At 52.4% G+C, this 18,923-nt stretch overlaps 1 protein-coding gene across 1 annotated transcript in view; it reads left to right on the top strand.

Moving 5' to 3' along the window:
• Positions 1 to 18,923, top strand: part of CROCC2 (ciliary rootlet coiled-coil, rootletin family member 2) — a 78,391-nt gene that overhangs the window by 27,238 nt on the left and 32,230 nt on the right. Inside the window, 6 exon segments of the mRNA XM_032269548.1 lie at positions 506 to 652; positions 905 to 1,114; positions 11,290 to 11,483; positions 14,203 to 14,321; positions 14,753 to 14,922; positions 15,545 to 15,721. Coding sequence (XP_032125439.1) covers positions 506 to 652; positions 905 to 1,114; positions 11,290 to 11,483; positions 14,203 to 14,321; positions 14,753 to 14,922; positions 15,545 to 15,721 — 1,017 coding nt within the window.

Raw genomic sequence — 18,923 nt, 5'->3', positions numbered from 1 at the left:
CCCCCCCCCCCCCCCCCCCCGCCCCCCCCCCCCCCACCCCCCCCACCTCCCCCCCCCCCCCCCCCTCCGACCCCCCCCCCCCCCTCCCATCTGCCCCCCCCCACTCCGCCCTCCCATCTGCCCCCCCCCACCCTGGCCTCACTGACCTGGCCTCCCACCCCCTCTCTCCTGCCTGCCGGGACCCTCAGCCAGAGCTCCCAAAGTCACCGAAGGCCTCTGTCCCCGCCAGCAGGCACTGGCCTGGCCTGGCTGCTCTCAGCCCTGCTGGCCATGCCTGCTTCTTCGTGGCCTCTCCCCAGACCACCAGCCACGTCCTCTGGCTGGAGCCTCAGTGCCTGGAGCCACTAGTGGCCCTGAGACCTCCGACTGTGGGGACCTTCCCACCATGCCTGCTCAGGAGCACTGGCTTGCACACCGCCGTGGCTCAGGGCTCACTCCTTCCCCAGCAGCAGCAGACCTGCCCTGGAAGCTGAAGGTCTCTCCCCGGTACCCCTCCCTGCCCCAGGCCGAGTACAGCAATGCTGACCTGGAGCTTCTCATGAGGCAGCTGCAGTCAGAGGGCGTGCAGCAGAGGGACTCCCTGGCTGCCATGGCCACCCTGATGGACGGGCTGGCTCGGGACAAGAGTGTGCTGACCCACCTGACCCTCCAGGTGAGACAAGGGCGGGGGCGGGGACTTGCCAGAGCAAGCTTCTGGGTGGCTGTGGGTCTCCAGCCCTGGGCCTTCCTTCCATCCTTCCAGATCACGCCCTCTCCTGGGCCAAGGTTTTGGGGACGAGGAGCCTGGCTGGCCCTGACCAGGCCTAAGGGAGGGAGCACAGTGTGCCTGGGGCGGGCCTGGGGGGTGGCCGCAGGGCCCAAGGGTGCAGGGGCTGGATGCAGAGCCCCTGACCCCTGGTGGTAGCTGGAGCAGGAGCGGGACCAGCTGCGGGAGCAGCAGAAGGCTCTGGAGCAGGAGCAGGCCCAGGCCAGGGGGCAGCTGGCAAAGGCGGAGCAGCAGCTGGCGCTGGAGCAGGCGGAGCGCAGGGGCCTGGAGCAGCGGCAGGAGCAGCTGGAGGGCCAGGCAGCCTTGCTGGGGCGAGAGAAGGCCCAGCTCCAGGAGCAGGTGGTCCAGGTGAGGATGTCTGCAGGGCCAGCTGCTGCCGTCTGGGATGCGGCTGGGTCGCGGGTCCTGCCTAAGGTACTTCTGGGAGTCAGGTAGGCCCAGGATGCCCACACCAGCTCTTTCCGTCTTGGTAACAGCCAGGCCCAGTGCTGGCCTCCCGGTGGGGATGGGGGCAGGGAGAGGGTCTGCAGAGAAGGCTGTCATCAGGCCTGGCCTCCATCTCCGTCCCACCCCTTGACAGGGGAGCCGGGGCGTCAGGCTAGCGACGTCTGCATATGAGGCCCTTGGAGAGCTTGTTTCTCCCCGGGCCACACCCACACAGCTGAGCTCTGCGACCGTGCGTTCATTGCTGCATCCATGCATTCGTTCCCAATCAACGTCTTTTGTTGAGGAAGCTCAACTCAGTGGAGAAAGAAACAGTGTTGTTTTTTTACAATCCCTGCTCGTTCATCCGTGCAGAAGCTCATCCATGCTGGCTTTCGAGCCCCCACGGCCCAGATTCTGCGGCGCCTGTCACATGTACGGCCCAGATTCTGCGGCGCCTGTCACATGTGGGACAGCTCAGCTCTCTTTCCGTTTTCTGTCTTGAGCTTTTTGGGGGTCATCTTTTTCCTCTTTTGCTATTGAAGTATAATTGGCATTTGTCATGTACAGTGTTAGTGAGTTTTGACAATTGTGCAAACCCGTGTAGCCACCACCAAGATCAAGACGTAGAACATTTTTGTCAGCCCAGCAGGTTCCCCCGTGTCCCTTCGGCCACCGCCCAAAGCCCCCGGCCCCCACCCAGGCAGCCCCTGCTCCGACGTGCTGCGCCATGGTCTGGGTGCACCTGCTTAGAGCTCCTCACAGATGGAGCCATGGGGTGCGGACGCTTTCGTGTCCAGCTTCGGTGTAATCTCCTTCACCCACACACGTTGTTCAGCGTATCACTGGGTCTTTCTTTTTACCTGCATAGATACATTCCCTGGGGTGAATAAAGCACATTTGCTTACTCATCCACTGGATACTGGACATTTGCACTGTCCAGCAACGATGTTCCCAATACATCTGGCCCTGCCCACAAGGTCCTTCCTTGGTCCTGCCCACAAAGGGTACTTTTACCCGTCACTGGGACCAGCAGCCAGGTGATGTGAACGCTCTGCCTGAGCCCTGCCTGCAGAGAGCGTGGTGGCGCACGCCTCGGACTCATGGTGCATCATGTGACACACCTGCTGCTATGGTTCGGATTTGTGTCCTCACCCAAATTTCATGTCAGATTGGAGGAGGGGCCTGCTGGGAGGTGATTGGTTGGGGACGGGGGTGACACGGCTGGTATAAACCTCCTTGTACGAATCACATACATATATTTTCACTTTTCCTGACTCAATGCTTAGGAGCAAAACTGTGCACTCGCTGCGTAGGTGTGTGCTGAACTTTTATCAGAAACAGCCAAGCAGCTTTCCAAAAGGGGTTCAGTCACTTTGCTGCAGCCAGCAGTTCCGGAAGGTTCCGGCTGCCCCTCTGCCTTCTCGATGTTTGGTACCGTCTGTTTCTTTTTTGTTTTTGGCTCTTCTGCGTGTGTGAAGTGACACATCCCTGAGGCTTTCATTTCCATTTCCCTGATAACTAAAAATATTGAACGCATTTTCATCACTTACTGGATATTCATGTGCTTTATTTTACTAATTGTCAAATCTTTCTCCCATTTTAAAGTTGGGATTTTGCATTCTGGTTATGAATATACAGGAATTTATATGTCGTAATGCACGTACCTTGTCAGACACAGGCCTGCGCATATTCTCCGCAAGGTTGTGGCTGTCTGTACATTTTCTCAGTGATACTTTTTATGGAAGACATAAAACGAACTCTGGCAAACTCCAATGTATCTATTTCTTTTTTTAGTCTCACAATTAGTATTTTCTAGGTTCTGTCTGGAAACCGGTTGCCTACCCCAAGGACAAGACGATATCCGCCTACATCTTACCTGGCTTTCACGTGTAGATCCTGTGATCCATTTCAAGTTTATGTCTGGGTACAGCAGGGGTTTGCCATGTGTGCTTCCCAAACTAGCAGCATAAACATCGCCTGGTGACATGGTTGGGATCTGTGTCCCCACCTAAATGTCACGGCGAATTGGAGCAGGGGCCTGCTGGGAGGTGATTTGTTCATGGGGGCAGATTTCTCCCTTGCTGGTGTCTTAATGGTGAGTTCTCACGAGAGCTGAGGGTTTGAAGGTGTGTGGCGCTTCTCCCTCCCTCTCTCCTGCCTCCGTGTGAAGAGGGTACCTGCTTCTCCCTTTGCCTTCTGCCATAATTGTAAGTTTCCTGAGGTCTCCCAGTCACACTTTCTGTTAAGCCTGCGAACTGTGAGGCTATTGGACCTCTTTTCTTAATAAATTACCCAGTCTCAGGTAGTTCTTTATAGCAGGGTGAGAAAAGACTGATACACCTGGGGACTTCTTAAAAATGCAAATACTCATGCCTCACACAAGACTGACTCACTGAATCAGAAACTCTGTGGGCAGGGTCCAGAAATCTGGGTTTTAATCAGCCCCCCATGGCATTCTGCCGCGCACTAGTGTGAGAACCAGACTGTATGGTATGATGCGAGAACGGAGGTCCACCATTTTTCATACTGATTTCCAGTTTTTCCAGCACCATTTTTTAAAAAAGTCTCTCCTTTCATTCTTGAATAACTCTGGCAACTCAAAAATAAATTGATCATATAAGTGGGATTTGTTGATCTGTGCGAATCAATCTGTTCATTCTTTCACCAAAACCATACTGTCTTGATTACAATAGCTTTTTAGTAAGTCTTGAAATTGAGTAGCGTACACACATCCGCCTTGTTCTTGTTCAAGATTGTTTGGCTGTTCTAAGTCCTTTGTACAGGCATAGACATTTTAGAGTCATCTTGTCCATTTCTTCTTCCCTCCCCTGCAAAAAAGCCTTCCAGTACTTTGATTAAAATTGTTTAGAATTTATAGATCAACCTGAGGGAACTGGACATCTTAAATATAGCAAATATTATATCCATCAATATGGTATACCTCTCCATGTTTTTTTTTTTTTTTTTTTTTTTTTAAGATGGGGTTTCACCATGATGGCCAGGCCGGTCTTGAACTCCTGACCTCAGGTGATCCACCCACCTCGGTATCCCAAAGTGCGAGGACTACAGGCGTGAGCCCCACCTCTCCGTGTCTTTATTTCTCTCAACCATGTTTATGGTTTTCAGTGTAGAGGTTTCTTGCACATCTTTGATCAGGTTAATTCTAGATCTTATAACATGAGTTATATTATTATTTTAATGTCATTTTCCTATTGTTCATTATTAATATATAGAAATACAATTTCATACGTTTATTTTGAGTCATGTGGTCCTGACAAATTTACTTATAAGTACTAAGGTTGTATGTTTATGTAATTATTCATCTGTAACGACAGTTTTACCCTTTTTCTCATCTGAATACCTTTTATTTCTTCTTCTTGTTTTATTGCGCTAAGACCTGCAGAGAAAAATTGTAAATGGTGAGAATGGCCATACTTCCACCCAACGCAATCATGGGGAAAGAATTTGATGTTTCACCTTAAATATGATGTTATCTGTGGGCTTTTCTTAAATGCTCTTTATCAGAGTAAGGAAGATTCCTTTCACTCCTAGTATGCTGATTTTTTTAAATTATAAATGGGTACTGGGTTCTGCTAAATGCTTTTTTCTGGAACTATTAAGAGGAGCAACTCATTGTTCTCCTTACATTGTTAATGTAGTGAATTATATATACATATATATATATAATTAGATGTTAAACTTGCATACCTAAGTAAGCCCTACTTTGTCATGAGTTAGTATCCATTTTATATTTTTTATTCAACTTGTAATATTTTGTTAAAGATTTTTTCAGCTATATTTGTGAGGTGTATTCCTGTAATTTTCTTTCCATGGAATCATCAGATTTGGAATCAGGGTTGTGCTGGGCCCCTAAAATACACTAGAAAGTAGTTTCTCTTCTTCTATTTCCTGAAAGTGTTTGTATAAAATTGGTATTACTTATTTCTTAAATGTTTGACAGAATTCACTAATGACATAATGTGAATCTGGAGTTTTCTTTGTGAGAAAGTATTTGAGAATGAATGCAATTTCTTTAACAGAAGTATAATCTGTTCCAATTTCTTATCTGGTTTTCTGTCTGTTTCTTTTTTTTTTTTTTTCTTTTTTTTTTGAGACGGAGTTTCACTCTTGTTACCCAGGCTGGAGTGCAATGGCGCAATCTCGGCTCACCGCAACCTCCGCCTCCTGGGTTCAGGCAATTCTCCTGCCTCAACCTCCCGAGTAGCTGGGATTACAGGCACGCGCCACCATGCCCAGCTAATGTTTTTTGTATTTTTAGTGGAGACGGGGTTTCACCATGTTGACCAGGATGGTCTCAATCTCTTGACCTTGTGATCCACCCGCCTCGGCCTCCCAAAGTGCTGGGATTACAGGCTTGAGCCACCGCGCCCGGCCTTATGTCTGTTTCTTAATCTGCATCCTAATAATTCCGCATGTTGTGTTTTACTATCAGTCAGTTCAAACTTTTCTCTTTTCCCATGTGATTTCTTGGCCCCGTGGATTATTTAGACATAAATTCCCTGACTTCCAAATAGGATTTTCTAAATGTCTAAATTGTTAACAGTTTCTAATATAATTTCATCATGGTCGGGGATATACTCCGTATTATTTGAATCCATTCTATTGTCTATGTTGAACATGTCAAGAGAATGTGTATTATGCTATTGTTGAGTGCATTGTTCTACAAATATCAGTGAAATCAAGTTGCTTAATAGTGTCGTTTAAATCTTCTACATCCTTCCTGGGTTTTCGTGTGTCGGTTTGTTTCTTTGACTGGCTGGTTTTGTCTACCTGCTGCATCAGTTCGTGAGGGAAGGACACTGAAGCCTCTCCCTGTGATCATGGAACTTCTGTTGCTTCCCATGGTCAGTTTTTGCTTCGTGTGTTCTGAATTTCTATTATTAGGTGTGTCTGTATTTAGTATTTCATGTCTTCATGAGGAACTGGCTTTTTATCATCACAAAACGTCTGCTCTTCTCTCTTTTTGATATATTCTTCTTTGATACAGTGTACACTGCTCAGGCGATGGATACACCGCAATCTCAGACATCACCACTAAAGACCTGATCCATGTCACCAAACACCACCTGCTCCCCAAAAACCTATTGAAATAAAAAAATAAAACATTTAACAAATAAAATGTGTGTCAAAATAGTCCTTATCTTTACTCTGACAACTTTCATCTTTAATTAGAGTGGTCACTAGACCACATACACTTAATGTAGCTGTTAATGTGCTTTATTTGCAGCTTGGTATTTGCCATCTCTTTGTCTCATATTTTAAACAGATTTTTACATTCTTCCTTTCCGGCGTTCTTTTGGGCTAGCTGCATGTTTGTTTAGTAACCCATATTATGTTCTCTATTGGCTGTTTTTAGCTACATTCCTCTTTGTTAGTTTTAGTGATTACCCTGAAGCTATGATACGCACAGTCTATATTAGGATATTATATTACTTTGCAAACAATAGAAGACATTTGCAGCCACACACTCCATTTATCCCTTGCTGCGATTTTAATGTGTCCCCTCCAAAATGTAGGTGTTGAAACTTAGTGACCAATTGTGATAGTATTAAGAGGTGGGACCTTTAAGAGGCGATTAGGCCACGAGGGTTCCACCCTCATCAGTGAGATTAAAGCCTTTACAAAAGAGGCTTCATGCATCATTTGTGACTCAGTTTCCCTCTGCCTTTCACCATGTGAAGATGCAGCATTCTTCTCATCTGGAAAATGCAGCATCAAGGCACAGCCTTGGAAGCACAGAGCAATCCTGACGACGGCCATACCTGCCAGCACCTTGACTTTGGACTTCCCAGTCTCCAGAACGGTGGGAAGATAAATTAATACATTGCTTACTTTACAAATTACCCAGTCTCAGGGATTTTGTTACAGCAGCACACATTTACTAAGACATCTTCTCCATCCTTTTCACTCTTGCTGCTGTATAGTTTATTTCTGTATGTGTTGTTATAAACCCTAATGTTACTTTATTAATATTTTTGCTTTTTAAATGGGCATTTTAACCATTCACACACACACACACACACACACACACACACACGTCTTCTCACAAACATTTCAGTTATTTGGTAACATTCTTCATCGTCTTGAGTATGTTCTTAAACATAGTAATGATGATACTTTTTAAAGTCTTTGATAACTCTAACATCTGCACCCCCAATGAACTATTTCTATTGCCTTTTATTTATTTATTTTCAGTAGTTTGGACTTGTCTCCTAGTATCCTTAATTTTTTTGTTTAATTTTTTATATTTTATTTTTTTATGCTTAATAATTTTTGATTGAATGACAGACTTTTGTGTTTTTGTAGATATAATTCATAGAGATGATTTAAGGCTTTGAATGATATAAGCTTCTTCCAGAGGGAATTTGCTTTTGACTTTGGGAAATCAGAATCGGGATAAATCACCTTTATCCAGCCAGGACTCAGCTGCTTTGTAACTGTATTTCAGCCTTTTGTGAGGAGTCGTCTATGTCTGGCCTATCCCAGGGTATAATATGACTCTTCCGTGTCCCTAATTGGAAATCTCAGGTGGTAACCAGGGGTCTTATTTTTTAGTTAGCCTTAAACTCCAGGCTTTGTTTTCTCAATTCTATAAGACTTTCAAAAGTCCTATCTGATTTCCCAGACTCTCAGCTGCTATTTTTCTGTTCAGATTCTTCGTCTCCTGGTCCTTTACTATTTATGAATCATAAAAAATTCATACTTTTTAAAAAGCAGTGCCATTTGTTTTACTATATTTTATTTTCTGAGACAGAGTCTCGCTGTGCTGCCCAGGCTGGAACGCAGTGGCGTGATCACGGCTCACTGCAGCCTCGACCTTCTGCGCTCCAGTGATCCTCCCGCCTCAGCCTCCTGAGTAGCTGGGACTACAGGCATGCATGACCATGCCCAGCTAATTTTTGTATTTTTTGCAGAAATGGGGATTTGCTGTGTTGCCCAGGCTGGTCGCAAACTCCTGGGTTCAAGTGACCCACCTGCCTCAGCCTCCCAAAGTGCTGGGATTATGGGTGTGAGCCACCGCAGCCAGCCAGCAGCACCATTTTAGAAAATCACAGTATAGAATCTCAGGCTTACCTCAAGGCATTTCCTTTTCTCTGATATCCTGTCTTCTTTTCATTCCCTGGCGCTTTGGTATCTCCGAAGTCTAAGTCACGTCTCGTCTCTTCAATCTCTTAAGCCTGCTGACACCTGAGGCCGTGTTCCCAGTCTTTTAGCTAAAGCTTTATTCATTTTGTTTAGTGGAGTCTCGCTCTGTCACTGAGGCTGGAGTGCAGCGGTGCAATCTCGGCTCACTGCAACCTCCGCCTCCAGGTTCAAGCAATTCTCCGGCCTCAGCCTCCTAATTAGGTAGCTGGGATTACAGGCACACGCCACCACGTCTGGGTAGTTCCTGTATTTTTAGTAGAGATGGGGTTTTGCCATGTTGGCCAGGCTGGTCTCAAACTCCCAAGCTCGGGTGATGTGCGCACCTCGGCCTCCCTAAGTGCTGGGATTACAGGCGTGAGCCTCTGCGCCCGGCCTAAAGCTTTGCGCTTGGCTCCTGAGGCTCTACACCGCCTGCGTCACTCAGGACTTGGCAGATACCTCAAAGGGGAAATCTGTTGTGTTCATGGATTTCAGATTCACGTTCATGTATCTCTCTCTGTCACCTGAACACCTGACCTGACCGTCTCTGCATCCGTCTGATGCTTTTACACAGATTATGGGATGGTGCACTGTGCAGCTTTTCTAGCTGCCTTCGGTGGGAGGGCTGGTCTTCGACAGCCTACCTCAGCATTATCCGAAGCAGAAAGTCCTGATTTTACTTTTGAAGAATATTCTCGCTGGGCGTAGAATACTAAAATAGCCATTATTTTCTTTCAGAAGTTTAATGAATTCCTTCCATTGTCTTCTGGCTTCCATTACTGCCGTGCGGAGATCAAATGTCAGCCTTGTTCATTTCACAGCTGTGTGTCCCTTTGTTTTTTTTTAAAGACATTTTTCTTTATCTTTGGTATTCAGAAACTCTACCAAGTTGTATGCATGTGACATTTTCCTTTTAATTTATCCTTTTAGGGGATTATAGCTCACTTTAAAATCTGCGGCTAGAGTATTTTATTAGATTGGAAAAATTTTGTCCTGTATCTGTTCAAACACGCCCCCTCATCTCTCCTGAGACTAATTCCACATGGGTGTGCATTTTTAGCTTGTCCTGTGTGTCTCTATACAACACCCTTTTGTGTGTTTTCCACCCTTCCTTCCGTTTACGATTCAGTCTGAGTACGTTCCGTTGTCTGTCTGCCGGGTTATCAGTCCTTTCTTTCATTCTGTGTAGTCTGCCCTTGTCTGAGTTTCTTCACTTTCGGTTATTGCATTTTAAATTGTGTTTTTTATATTCAGGATCCTGTTCTGCTGCTAAACTCTGCGTCTTGCTATCCATCTTCTTGAATGTATTGATCGGCCGTTTTAAACTTTGTGTCTGATAGCTCCAGTATCTAGATGAGCAGGCTGGGAAGCTCTGTGTCTATTTTCCACTCTTATCTGTGGTGTTTTGGTCATGTGGTCCTGTCTCCTGATATGCAGGTCTTGATCAAATAGTCAATCTTATATAGAATAAATTAGAGAAATAATTTGAGGATCTTGATGATGCTATTCTTCTTCCAGAAATAATTTGCTTTTTATGTTGTTTTTGTTTGCTTTTTTGGGGGGTGGAGGAGAGAAAGAGGTCTCACTCTGTCACCCAGGCTGGAGCACAGTGGCATGATCTTGGCTCACCATAACCTCTGCCTCCTGGGTTTAAGCGATTCTCCTGCCTCAGCCTCGTGAATAGCTGGGATTACAGGCATGTGCCATCATGTCTGGCTAATTGTTATATTTTTAGTAGAGATGGGGTTTCACCATGTTGGCCAGGCTGGTCTTGAACCCCTGACATCAAGTGATCTGCCTGCCTCAGCCTCCCAAAGTGCTGGGATTACAGGCGTGAGCCCCCATGCCCGGCCGGGACTTCCTTTTGACCCTGGCAGGCAGTGAAGGCAGAAGGTCTGTAGCCCAGTCAGTGATCGGGATGATTCACAGCTGAGCTTCAGTGTTGATGAAGGACGCTCCGTTCCTGATTCCCCACGCCCACTAGGCTCAAGCCTTTCTGTGAATACCACTTGATGTCTTGTGAAATTTATCAGGGCCTGTTTGCTTTGGTGGCTCTGAACCCTAATTTTTGTCCCCCTCAGGCCATGGCAGTGCCAGAAGCTCTTCCTGGCATCTCAGTGTTTCAGCCCAAACTCTCCTTTTTTTTTTGAGACAGAGTTTTACTCTTGTTGCCCAGGCTGGAGTGCAATGGCACGATCTCGGCTCCACAACCTCCGCCCTGCCTCAGCCTCCCGAGGAGCTGGGCTGGCAGGCATGCGCCACCATGTCTGGCTAACTTTGTACTTTTAGTAGAGATGGGGTTTCTCCGTGTTGGTTGGCCCGGTCCTGAACTCTTGACCTCAGGCAATCCACCCACCTTGGCCTCCCCAAGGGCTGCAGTTACAGGCATGAGCAGCCGGCTTAACCCAAACTCTTAAATCAGCACATGCCTTGAGGAAAGAGGCGACCCCGAGGCTGGGCGCGTTCCTGTGCCTCCCCTGCAAGATCTCAGCTCCTTCAGCCAGTGTCTTTTCAGCTCCCCGAGGGCTCCTACATATTCTTGTGATCCATTCCACCCAGACTTTGATGACATTCTTGGTGGAAGGGCTGGTGTGCAGCACTCTGGTTTTCTGCTACCTTCTGTTGCCATCTCTCTGCAATGCTTCCTGCCCCCTGGACACTGAAGGACCGACAAATGGTGTCACTCAGACTGACAGATGGCTCCTACCTGGGAGTGCCCAGTTCGATACCATCTCCATCAGGGTGCCTGAGTGGATGCCCCCTCTACTGTAAAAACGTTCATGTGCTTCTGAGGTCCAATATGCCTTATGTTCACCCCCCTTTTCCACTGTCACCTCCATGCCATGCTGCACAAAAGCACTTCTTCTGGAGTCCGTCCGTCCCCTCGAGAGGCCCATGCCCACCCGCTTACTCTCTTTCTCTGCTGACTGTCCCCTTCCCGCCTCCCCTAGGTCACCTGCCAGAAGCAGGCCCTGGAGGAGCAGCTGGCTCAGAGCCTGCAGGACCAGGAGGCCCAAATGGACACTCTGCAGCAAGCCCTGCAGGAGAAGGGTGCTCTGTCCGAGGAGCGGGCCCAGCTGCTGGCCCAGCGGGAGGCGTTGGAGAGGCAGGGCCAGCTCGCAGCTGAAGAGGCAGCTGATCTCAGGTACGTGTGCAAGGACCTGCCAGTCAGGCCACGTCCCACGTGCCCCTGCCATCTAAGAGCCTGCAGTGTGGCAGGGTACGGGGCACTCACAGCATCACATGGGACCGGGAGTGAGTGCAGGTGAGCTGGGCTGGAGTGAGAGGCCAGCACAGAGCCTTTGGGTTGGGGGAGGGCATCTAGAAGAAGTCCACCCAGTGAAAGCCCTGGGGTCGCCTTCCTGAAAGAGGTGGTGGCAAGTGCAGAAACCCAGCTCAGACCCCGTGGAAGGCAGCTGTGGACTGTCTGGCTCACGGAGCTGAGTTCAGGGTAAAGCCAGCTTCAGGCATGGCTGGATTCAGGCACTCTCACAGTGCCCTCGGAATCCTGCCTCTCATTCTCTGAGCACGGCTTGGTTCTGAGAGGATCTCATTCCCAGGCAGGCTCACTCTGAGAGGTGGCAAGATGGCCAGCAGCCACCCAGGGGTCCCCCTTCCAGCAAACGCAGAGCACCCTTCTCCCCACAAGGCCTGAGAACTGCTGCTGCCATGGGCCACCTTGGGCTGCCTGGGAGCCGGCGTCACAGGGCTGATCCCAGGCTTGGGCAGCACGCCCGTCCCTGGAGCCAGAAGCAGGGTCAGCCCGGCGACCACGAGGCGGAGGGTGCGGGCGGGTGAGCCCAGAGGCCCTCGGGGCAACTCCCAGAGGTTGGGAAGGGAGAACAGGCAAGAACAGGATGTGTGCAGGCTGGTGATCTGAGTCCTGCGGCCTCTGCAGAAACCCGCTGGCTGTGGCACTGTTAGGTGTCTTTGTTGAAAAGATTTCCTCCCGGAATTCCGGAGTCTGGGATCCTTGAGCTTCTTCGCAGACAAACCTTTCCTCCGAATGAAGGCTCGCGCCACAGTCGGGAAGGAAAACCGAGGGAGGCCGCCTGCCGTGGGCTGGGCTCCTGCCCGTGCTCCCTCCTGAGCCCTGGGGGCTCCAAGGCCCAGGGGTGGGGACCCCGTTCCTGCCGGCAGGGTCTGCTGCCCAGAACACAGGCCCTGGCCAGAGCCCTCCGCAGCCTGAGTCCTGCCCCAACAGCTGCTCCCACCTCAGCCCTGCCACTGACCCAGGGCCCCTGCACATGGCAGCCCTGCAGCCTCAGTCACAGGCCACCGTCAGGGTGTCCTGATGGCCAGCTGAGTCTCTGGTGACAGAGGGGCTTGTCCTGAAGCCACCTCTGCCCCGACACACTCTGTGTGTCCACGACTGGCCCAGGGGGCCGGAGACTGTGGACGCCACCTTGTTGATGAGCTCTCGGGTGACACTGGGGACCATCCAGTGCAGGAGTCCTGCCGCGGCCCCCCGTTTCTGAGGAGACCTCCCCACGGTCGGCTTTATGAAGGGGCTCCACTCTCAGCATCCCCAGGCCCTGACCGCCTTCAGCAGCGGGACCTGCTCCCTTCTGTACCCTGCCACACTGCAGGTTCTCAGAGGGCAAGGGCAGGCAGGACGTGGCCTGACTGGCAGCTCCTCGCACGCGTACCTGAGATCAGCTACATCTTCAGCTGCGAGCCGGCCCTGCCTCTCCAAGGCCTCCCTCCCTTCACGGGGTCCTGGCCCGACTGTCAGCCGGCAAGGTGGACCAAGGTCCCCCCGGGCCCACATCCCAAGCAGCCCCACCCTGCTTGGAGCACCCTGGCGGGGGCCAGCCCTCCAATCCAGGGCCTCAATGGCGGAGCCCCTAGACTTGCTCCTGGGTCCCCATAGACAGAGGCTGGGCATACACACAGGTCCCCAGGCTTCAGGCAAAGACGTCCCATGCCTGAGTGGCAGAGGCCACATCCCCTACAGGAGGCCAGGCAGGCCTCTAGGAGGAGGAGTTTCCAGGCTGATTGAAGGGAGGGTTTCCCACATGCAGAAGGGGGAAGAGCTGTCTGGCGAAGCGAGCACTCAAGCCCGGGAGTGTGGGATGGGGCCATGAGGAGCACTCCTGGGAGGAGGGGCTGAGGGGGAGCAGAGTGGCGTGCAGCAGAGTGAGGGTTCTGGGGGTTCGGACCTGAGCCCAGAGAACCTCCGTCTGCGGGCCCTGGAGAGCCCCCGGAGGCTGGGAGGTGCTCTACCCCTGAAGAAGTGGGTGGCAGTGGGCAGAAGGACAGAAGAGAAATGGAGGCAGGGCCCAGTCAGGAGCTGCCAGGGTCCCCGTGGCCCAGGGCCCACCCCACGGCATCTGTCTGGGGTTGAGCACCTTCAGTTGCTGTTCATGTGGGCGTCTGTGTTCGAGTCTGTTTGTACGTGTTGCTCCGTGCGTTGCTTTGCTCACTGATAAACACCCAGCACATGGCAGCAAACGGTGACGATGAGCCTTGCTGCTGACGGTTGGACCCTGATGAACTGATTGTTAGAAATGTGGGGTCTTTCGCCTCCCGGGAGTGGGCGCTGCTGTGTGGTGGCGCTGGCAGTCCAGGCTCAAAGGCAGCAAGCAGGCTTTCCACACGAAGGAACCACGCTGCACGTGGGGGTCTAATGCGGGGGTGGCCTTCTGGGGTGACTCTTTTCATGGCATGAGAATAGGAAACAGTTTCCTCGTCCTTGTTAACAGCGTATGCTGCACCAGAGACAAGATGCACCATCATTTCTAGAACATTCTTCCACTTATTTGCATTTTAGCTGAGCCTCAGTCACACCCTGTAGAGCTACTGCGAGCATTTTGTGGGCAGGATCTTGGGGATGACGTGCGTTGCTTGCTGCTCCTTTGCAGGGCGGAGAGGGACTCCCTGGAGAGCAGCCTCCTCCAGGCCCAGCAGCTGGCCGCGCAGCTGCAGGAGCAGGTGGAGGAGGAGGTCCGGAGCGCAGGACTCGTGCGGCAGGCCTTGCAAGGTGCTCCAGGGGCGGCTCCCCAAGCCCGTTCCCCGAAAGTCAGCCATGGAGGGGCCCCTGGAGGGGAGCTCAGTCCCCACACATTCTGCGCCCCCTCTCCGGAGCCCACAGGGGCACAAATGAGGGCCTGGAGCTCTGGTGACTGAGCACATCGGGCCACCACGGCCCATGAGGAGCAGCAACACCCTGCCCAGGCTGCAGCTGGCACCGGCCTGAGGCTGGGCACTGTGCTGTGGCCACAGGGTCAGCATGTGGCCTCCATCTGCAGCCCTGGACCCTGCACCCTGCGTATCCCACCCTGCCATGCGCTGGCCACCCACTCCCGGAGCCGGGCCACTGTCACCCCCAAGGCTGTCACTCCCTCGGGGGTTCCAAAGGGTTCGGGGGTCCGCATGCCAGGCCCTGGTGCACCTTAACCCATCACCCCACAGTGGAAATGAGGCAGCTACAAAGTGACTGGGAGGTCCAGGAGATGAAGCTGCGGCAGGACACGGGGCGGCTCCAGCAGCAGGTGGCACAGCAGGAGCGGGGGGCACAGCTGGCCCTGGAGAGCCAGGCGTCGGCCCACCGTGAGGCCCTGGCACAGCTCCAGCGGGAGAAGGTCTGCTTCCCACAGGCCCACCAGTAGCTTCCTAGAAGGCTACCAGGTCCCAGGGAATGGCAGGCCCTTGGGAGGAGGAGGCCCTTGCAGACCAAGCTCAGAGGCAGAGGTGCCCGGCCAGGGAAGGTTGGGCAAGGACCTGCTCACTCTTTATAGTTCAAATGGGCATCCAGGGCCTTCCCTGTAGGGACCTCACACTGGGCTCGGGTTTGTATTTGGGGTGGGCCTCCCTCGTGGCAGAAGCTGGATGGACTGTTGGCTGATCTGGTGCAGTGTGACGGGTGGGGGCAGAAGGACCCCCCCACACCCACTTCAGCAGTCCCACAGGTCAAGGCTTCCGGAGGCCTGGTTTGATGTGTCTTTGTACCCCTTCATGGCAGGTGCAGTGCAGAGACTCAGGGATGGTGTACATACTGATAGATCAATGTGGGCTGGCAGGTGCTGGGACCCAGAGAGGCGCTCCCTGCTCCCGACCCTGAGGGGAAGGTGTGGGGGGTGCATCTGGCTGGACTGAACAGCCTCTGGGGACCATCAGTCCTGGCGTCCCCCAGGTCAGGTCTCACTCAGGACCACAGACACCTGCTGGCCTCACCTGCCGGACCCATCCCTTTACCTTGCCCAGGAGACCCTGAGTCTGTCCCTGGCAGAGGAGAAGGAGGTAGCCAGATGCCAGCTGGAGCAGGAGAAGGAGCTGGTGGCAAAGAGTGCGGCTGAGAGGGAGGCTCTGAAGGAGGAAATTCACAGCCTGAAGCAGGAGCGGGATGAGAGCCTTCTCCAAATGGAGCACAAGATGCAGCAGGTGATGGGCGGCGGGGCTGCTCACACCCACTGCACCTGCTGTCTCTGACCCAGTGCAAGGGCTGCATGGCGCCACACCTCAGGCAGGTTCAGCCTTTCCAGATCACTGCTGTTGTAACTTTGTTCTTCCACAGCAGTCACGGTGGACAGATGTCCAACCACCTATCCACCCGTCCACCCATCCGCCCATCCATCCACCTATCTGTCCATCCATCCATCCATCTGTCCACCCTTCCACCCATCCACTCATCCACCCACCTATCCACCATCCATCCACCCGTCCACCCACCCATCCACCCGTCCACCCACCCACCTGTCCATCCATCCATCTCTCCATCCATCCCTCCATCTGTCCGCTCATCCACCCACCTATCCACCGTCCATCCACCCATCCACCCACCTACCAGTTCATCCATCCATCTGTCCATCCATCCACCCACCCACCCACCCGTTCATCCACCCATCCACCTCTCCATCCATCCCTGTACCTGTCCATCCATCCACCCACCCATCCATCCATCCACCCACCTCTTCATCCACCCACCCACCTCTCCATCTGTCCCTGCACCTGTCCATCCGTCCACCCACCTGTTCATCTATGCCCTTGGCTGTCCCTCCATGCACTTGTCCTCATCCACCCACTCACTCGAAGATCCATTCTTTCCATGCATTTAGCTGTCCACCCAGATATATGGCCACACATCCACATTCCTAGTTGTCCGTCCGCACACCTCACCACCCATGCAGCCATCTGTCAGGTCATTTGACTATCCATCCAACTATCCATGCTCCCTACCTTCCATCCACACACTATCCACAATTCATTTGACCACCCATGCATCCATTCACTTAACATCCCTTCATCTGTCCACAAACTCAGCTGCCGATCCACATATCCAACCACCTATCCATGTGTCTATCCATCCATCCACCTGCTCCACCAGCCAGCTGGTCATCCAGCCATCCATCAGCGTATCCAACTTGACCACCAAGCCAAGCATGCAACCACCAGCCACACATCTGGCCATCCTCCCCCCAACAGCAGTTAAGACTCAGCCACTGGTCCTATAAAAGCTCCCCTGAGTCTAGGCTGTTCCCACGTATCATGCCAAAATTCACTGTCGGTGAAAGGAATGGGCATATGGACACGTCCACATGTGTGTCACGTGGGGTGATAAGGACTGAAAGATGTTGGTACAAATTACAGGCCAGGTGCTGTGGCTCACACCTGTAATCTCAGTACTTTCGGAGGTCGAGAGTTCGAAACTAGCCTGGTCAACATGTTGAAACTTGGTCTCTACTAAAAATACAAAAAATTAGCCGGGCATGGTGGAGGGCACCTGTAATCCCAGCTATTCATGAGGCTGAGGCAGGAATGAGTTGAACCTAGGAGATGAGGTTGCAGTGAGCTGAGATCACTCCACTGCACTCCAGCCTGGGTGACGGAGAGTCCATCTCAGAAAAACAAAACACAAAATTACAAACTTCAGGGGCAGTTAGAGCAGCTGACATAGCCAGGATTTACGGTCAGACTCTGCGTTTAGTATTTGATTCTTGCGACACTCTGAGGCTCACACTCTAAGTATCCCTGTCTGACTGGCAAGAAAACTAAGGTCCACAGATGAAGGCCCTCACAGGCTTGTGCAGGGCACCTGCTGGGCACTGAGGTCTGAGCTCCTGACCGCCCCCGCCTCTGCGTCCTCAGATGGAGGAGGGGAAGGCCTCAAGGAGGAACAGCGGTGCTGGTTGGAGAGGACATGGGCGTTGGCAGGTGTCTGGGGATGGCTGCATGTGGTGGAAGCGGCAGGAGAGGTGTGCGGCGGAGCTGGGATGGGGCTTGGCACCATATCAGATGGCAGGGAGCCAGCGGATGTTCTGGAGCAGGAGGTTATGGTAGGAGCTGACAGGAAAGAGTCTGGGGCCAGGAGGCTGGGGAGAGGCTGGGCAGAGTCCGGGGGAGAGAGGCCGAGAGCCAGGCAAGGGAGGAGTTCGAAGGCCCGTGGAGGTGGTGCTATTATTCCCACTGGATACGTGAGGAAAGAGCCTCCAGGGAAGCGACACGTCTGGGGAAGTGGGTGGCCCGTCAAGGCCCCCACACAGCCCCTCACTCCCATCCGAGACCAACCATGGGGCAACGTGGCCTGTTCTCATGTGACTATAATCCCAGCTTCCCAGGGAGGGGATCTCCGTCAAACGGGAGCGCAGGCCGGGCACAGTGGTTTATCCCTGTAAGCCCAGCACTTGGGAGGCCAAGGCCGGTGGATCACCTGAGGTCAGGAGTTCACGACCAGCCTGGCCAACATGGCAAAACTCTGTCTCTATTTTTAAAATATATAAAAATTAGCCGGGCGTGGTGGCGGGTGCCTGTTGTCCCAGCTACTCAGGGGCTGATGCAGGAGAATGGCTTGAACCCAGGAGGCGGAGGTTGCAGTGAGCTGAGATTGTGCCACTGCACTGCAGCCTGGGTGACAGAGTGAGACTCCATCTCAAAAAAAACACAGGAGCTCAGGCTAAGAGGGCAGACAGATGCTGTGTGCTAGTGTCCCCCCGGACCCACAGCAGACCCACGATAAGGGCACCCCAGGGGCACAGCACAGACGGCCTGGCCTGTGGGGCCCTTGCCAGGGCAGGCAGTGGGATTTCCCGGGGCCTCTGCTCAGCCAGCTGTCCTGTATTCCAGGAGGCCTCAGTGGTGGGACCGAGCAGAGGAGTGGGGCTGGGGACCCCGTGGGAAGCTTCCCCATGCTTCCCTGAGGACCCTGTGATGGCCCAGCACAAAACAGTCTTTGGGGATCTTATTTCTCTAACGGAGAGAGGAATTACATGTGGAGCAAGAACCAAAGACCTGGAGCGGCTGGCCCGGGGGCTGTCTCCAGCGCACCCGAGTGACGCTGGCTCACACCTGCTTGCAGAGGGAAGTCCTCACCCCAGAGAGTGCACACTTCCGCATTCGATGAAGCTTTGGCTGCAATTCTAACAAATATTCCCTTGCTGTGTGTCAGTAATGAGGGCAACAGGAGGGAGAGAGAGGGCCCCACCCTCGCAGACCTCAGAGTCCAGCGAGGGCAGATTCCCGAACAGCCAGCAGACCTCCAGCCGAGCAAAACAAGCAGGGCATGGAGGGAGGGAGGGGAGCAAGGGGGGCACTGGTTTTAAAGTTGTTTAGAACATAAAAGCCATTCGATGAAGGGTCCCCAGCTCCT

Source organism: Sapajus apella, unplaced genomic scaffold (assembly GCF_009761245.1).
Source record: "Sapajus apella isolate SASKATOON/1434 unplaced genomic scaffold, GSC_monkey_1.0 scaffold194, whole genome shotgun sequence".
In the NCBI taxonomy this organism is placed as follows: domain Eukaryota; kingdom Metazoa; phylum Chordata; class Mammalia; order Primates; family Cebidae; genus Sapajus; species Sapajus apella.
Note: the sequence above shows the minus strand (reverse complement) of the source record. Positions and strands in the feature narration are given on the sequence as shown.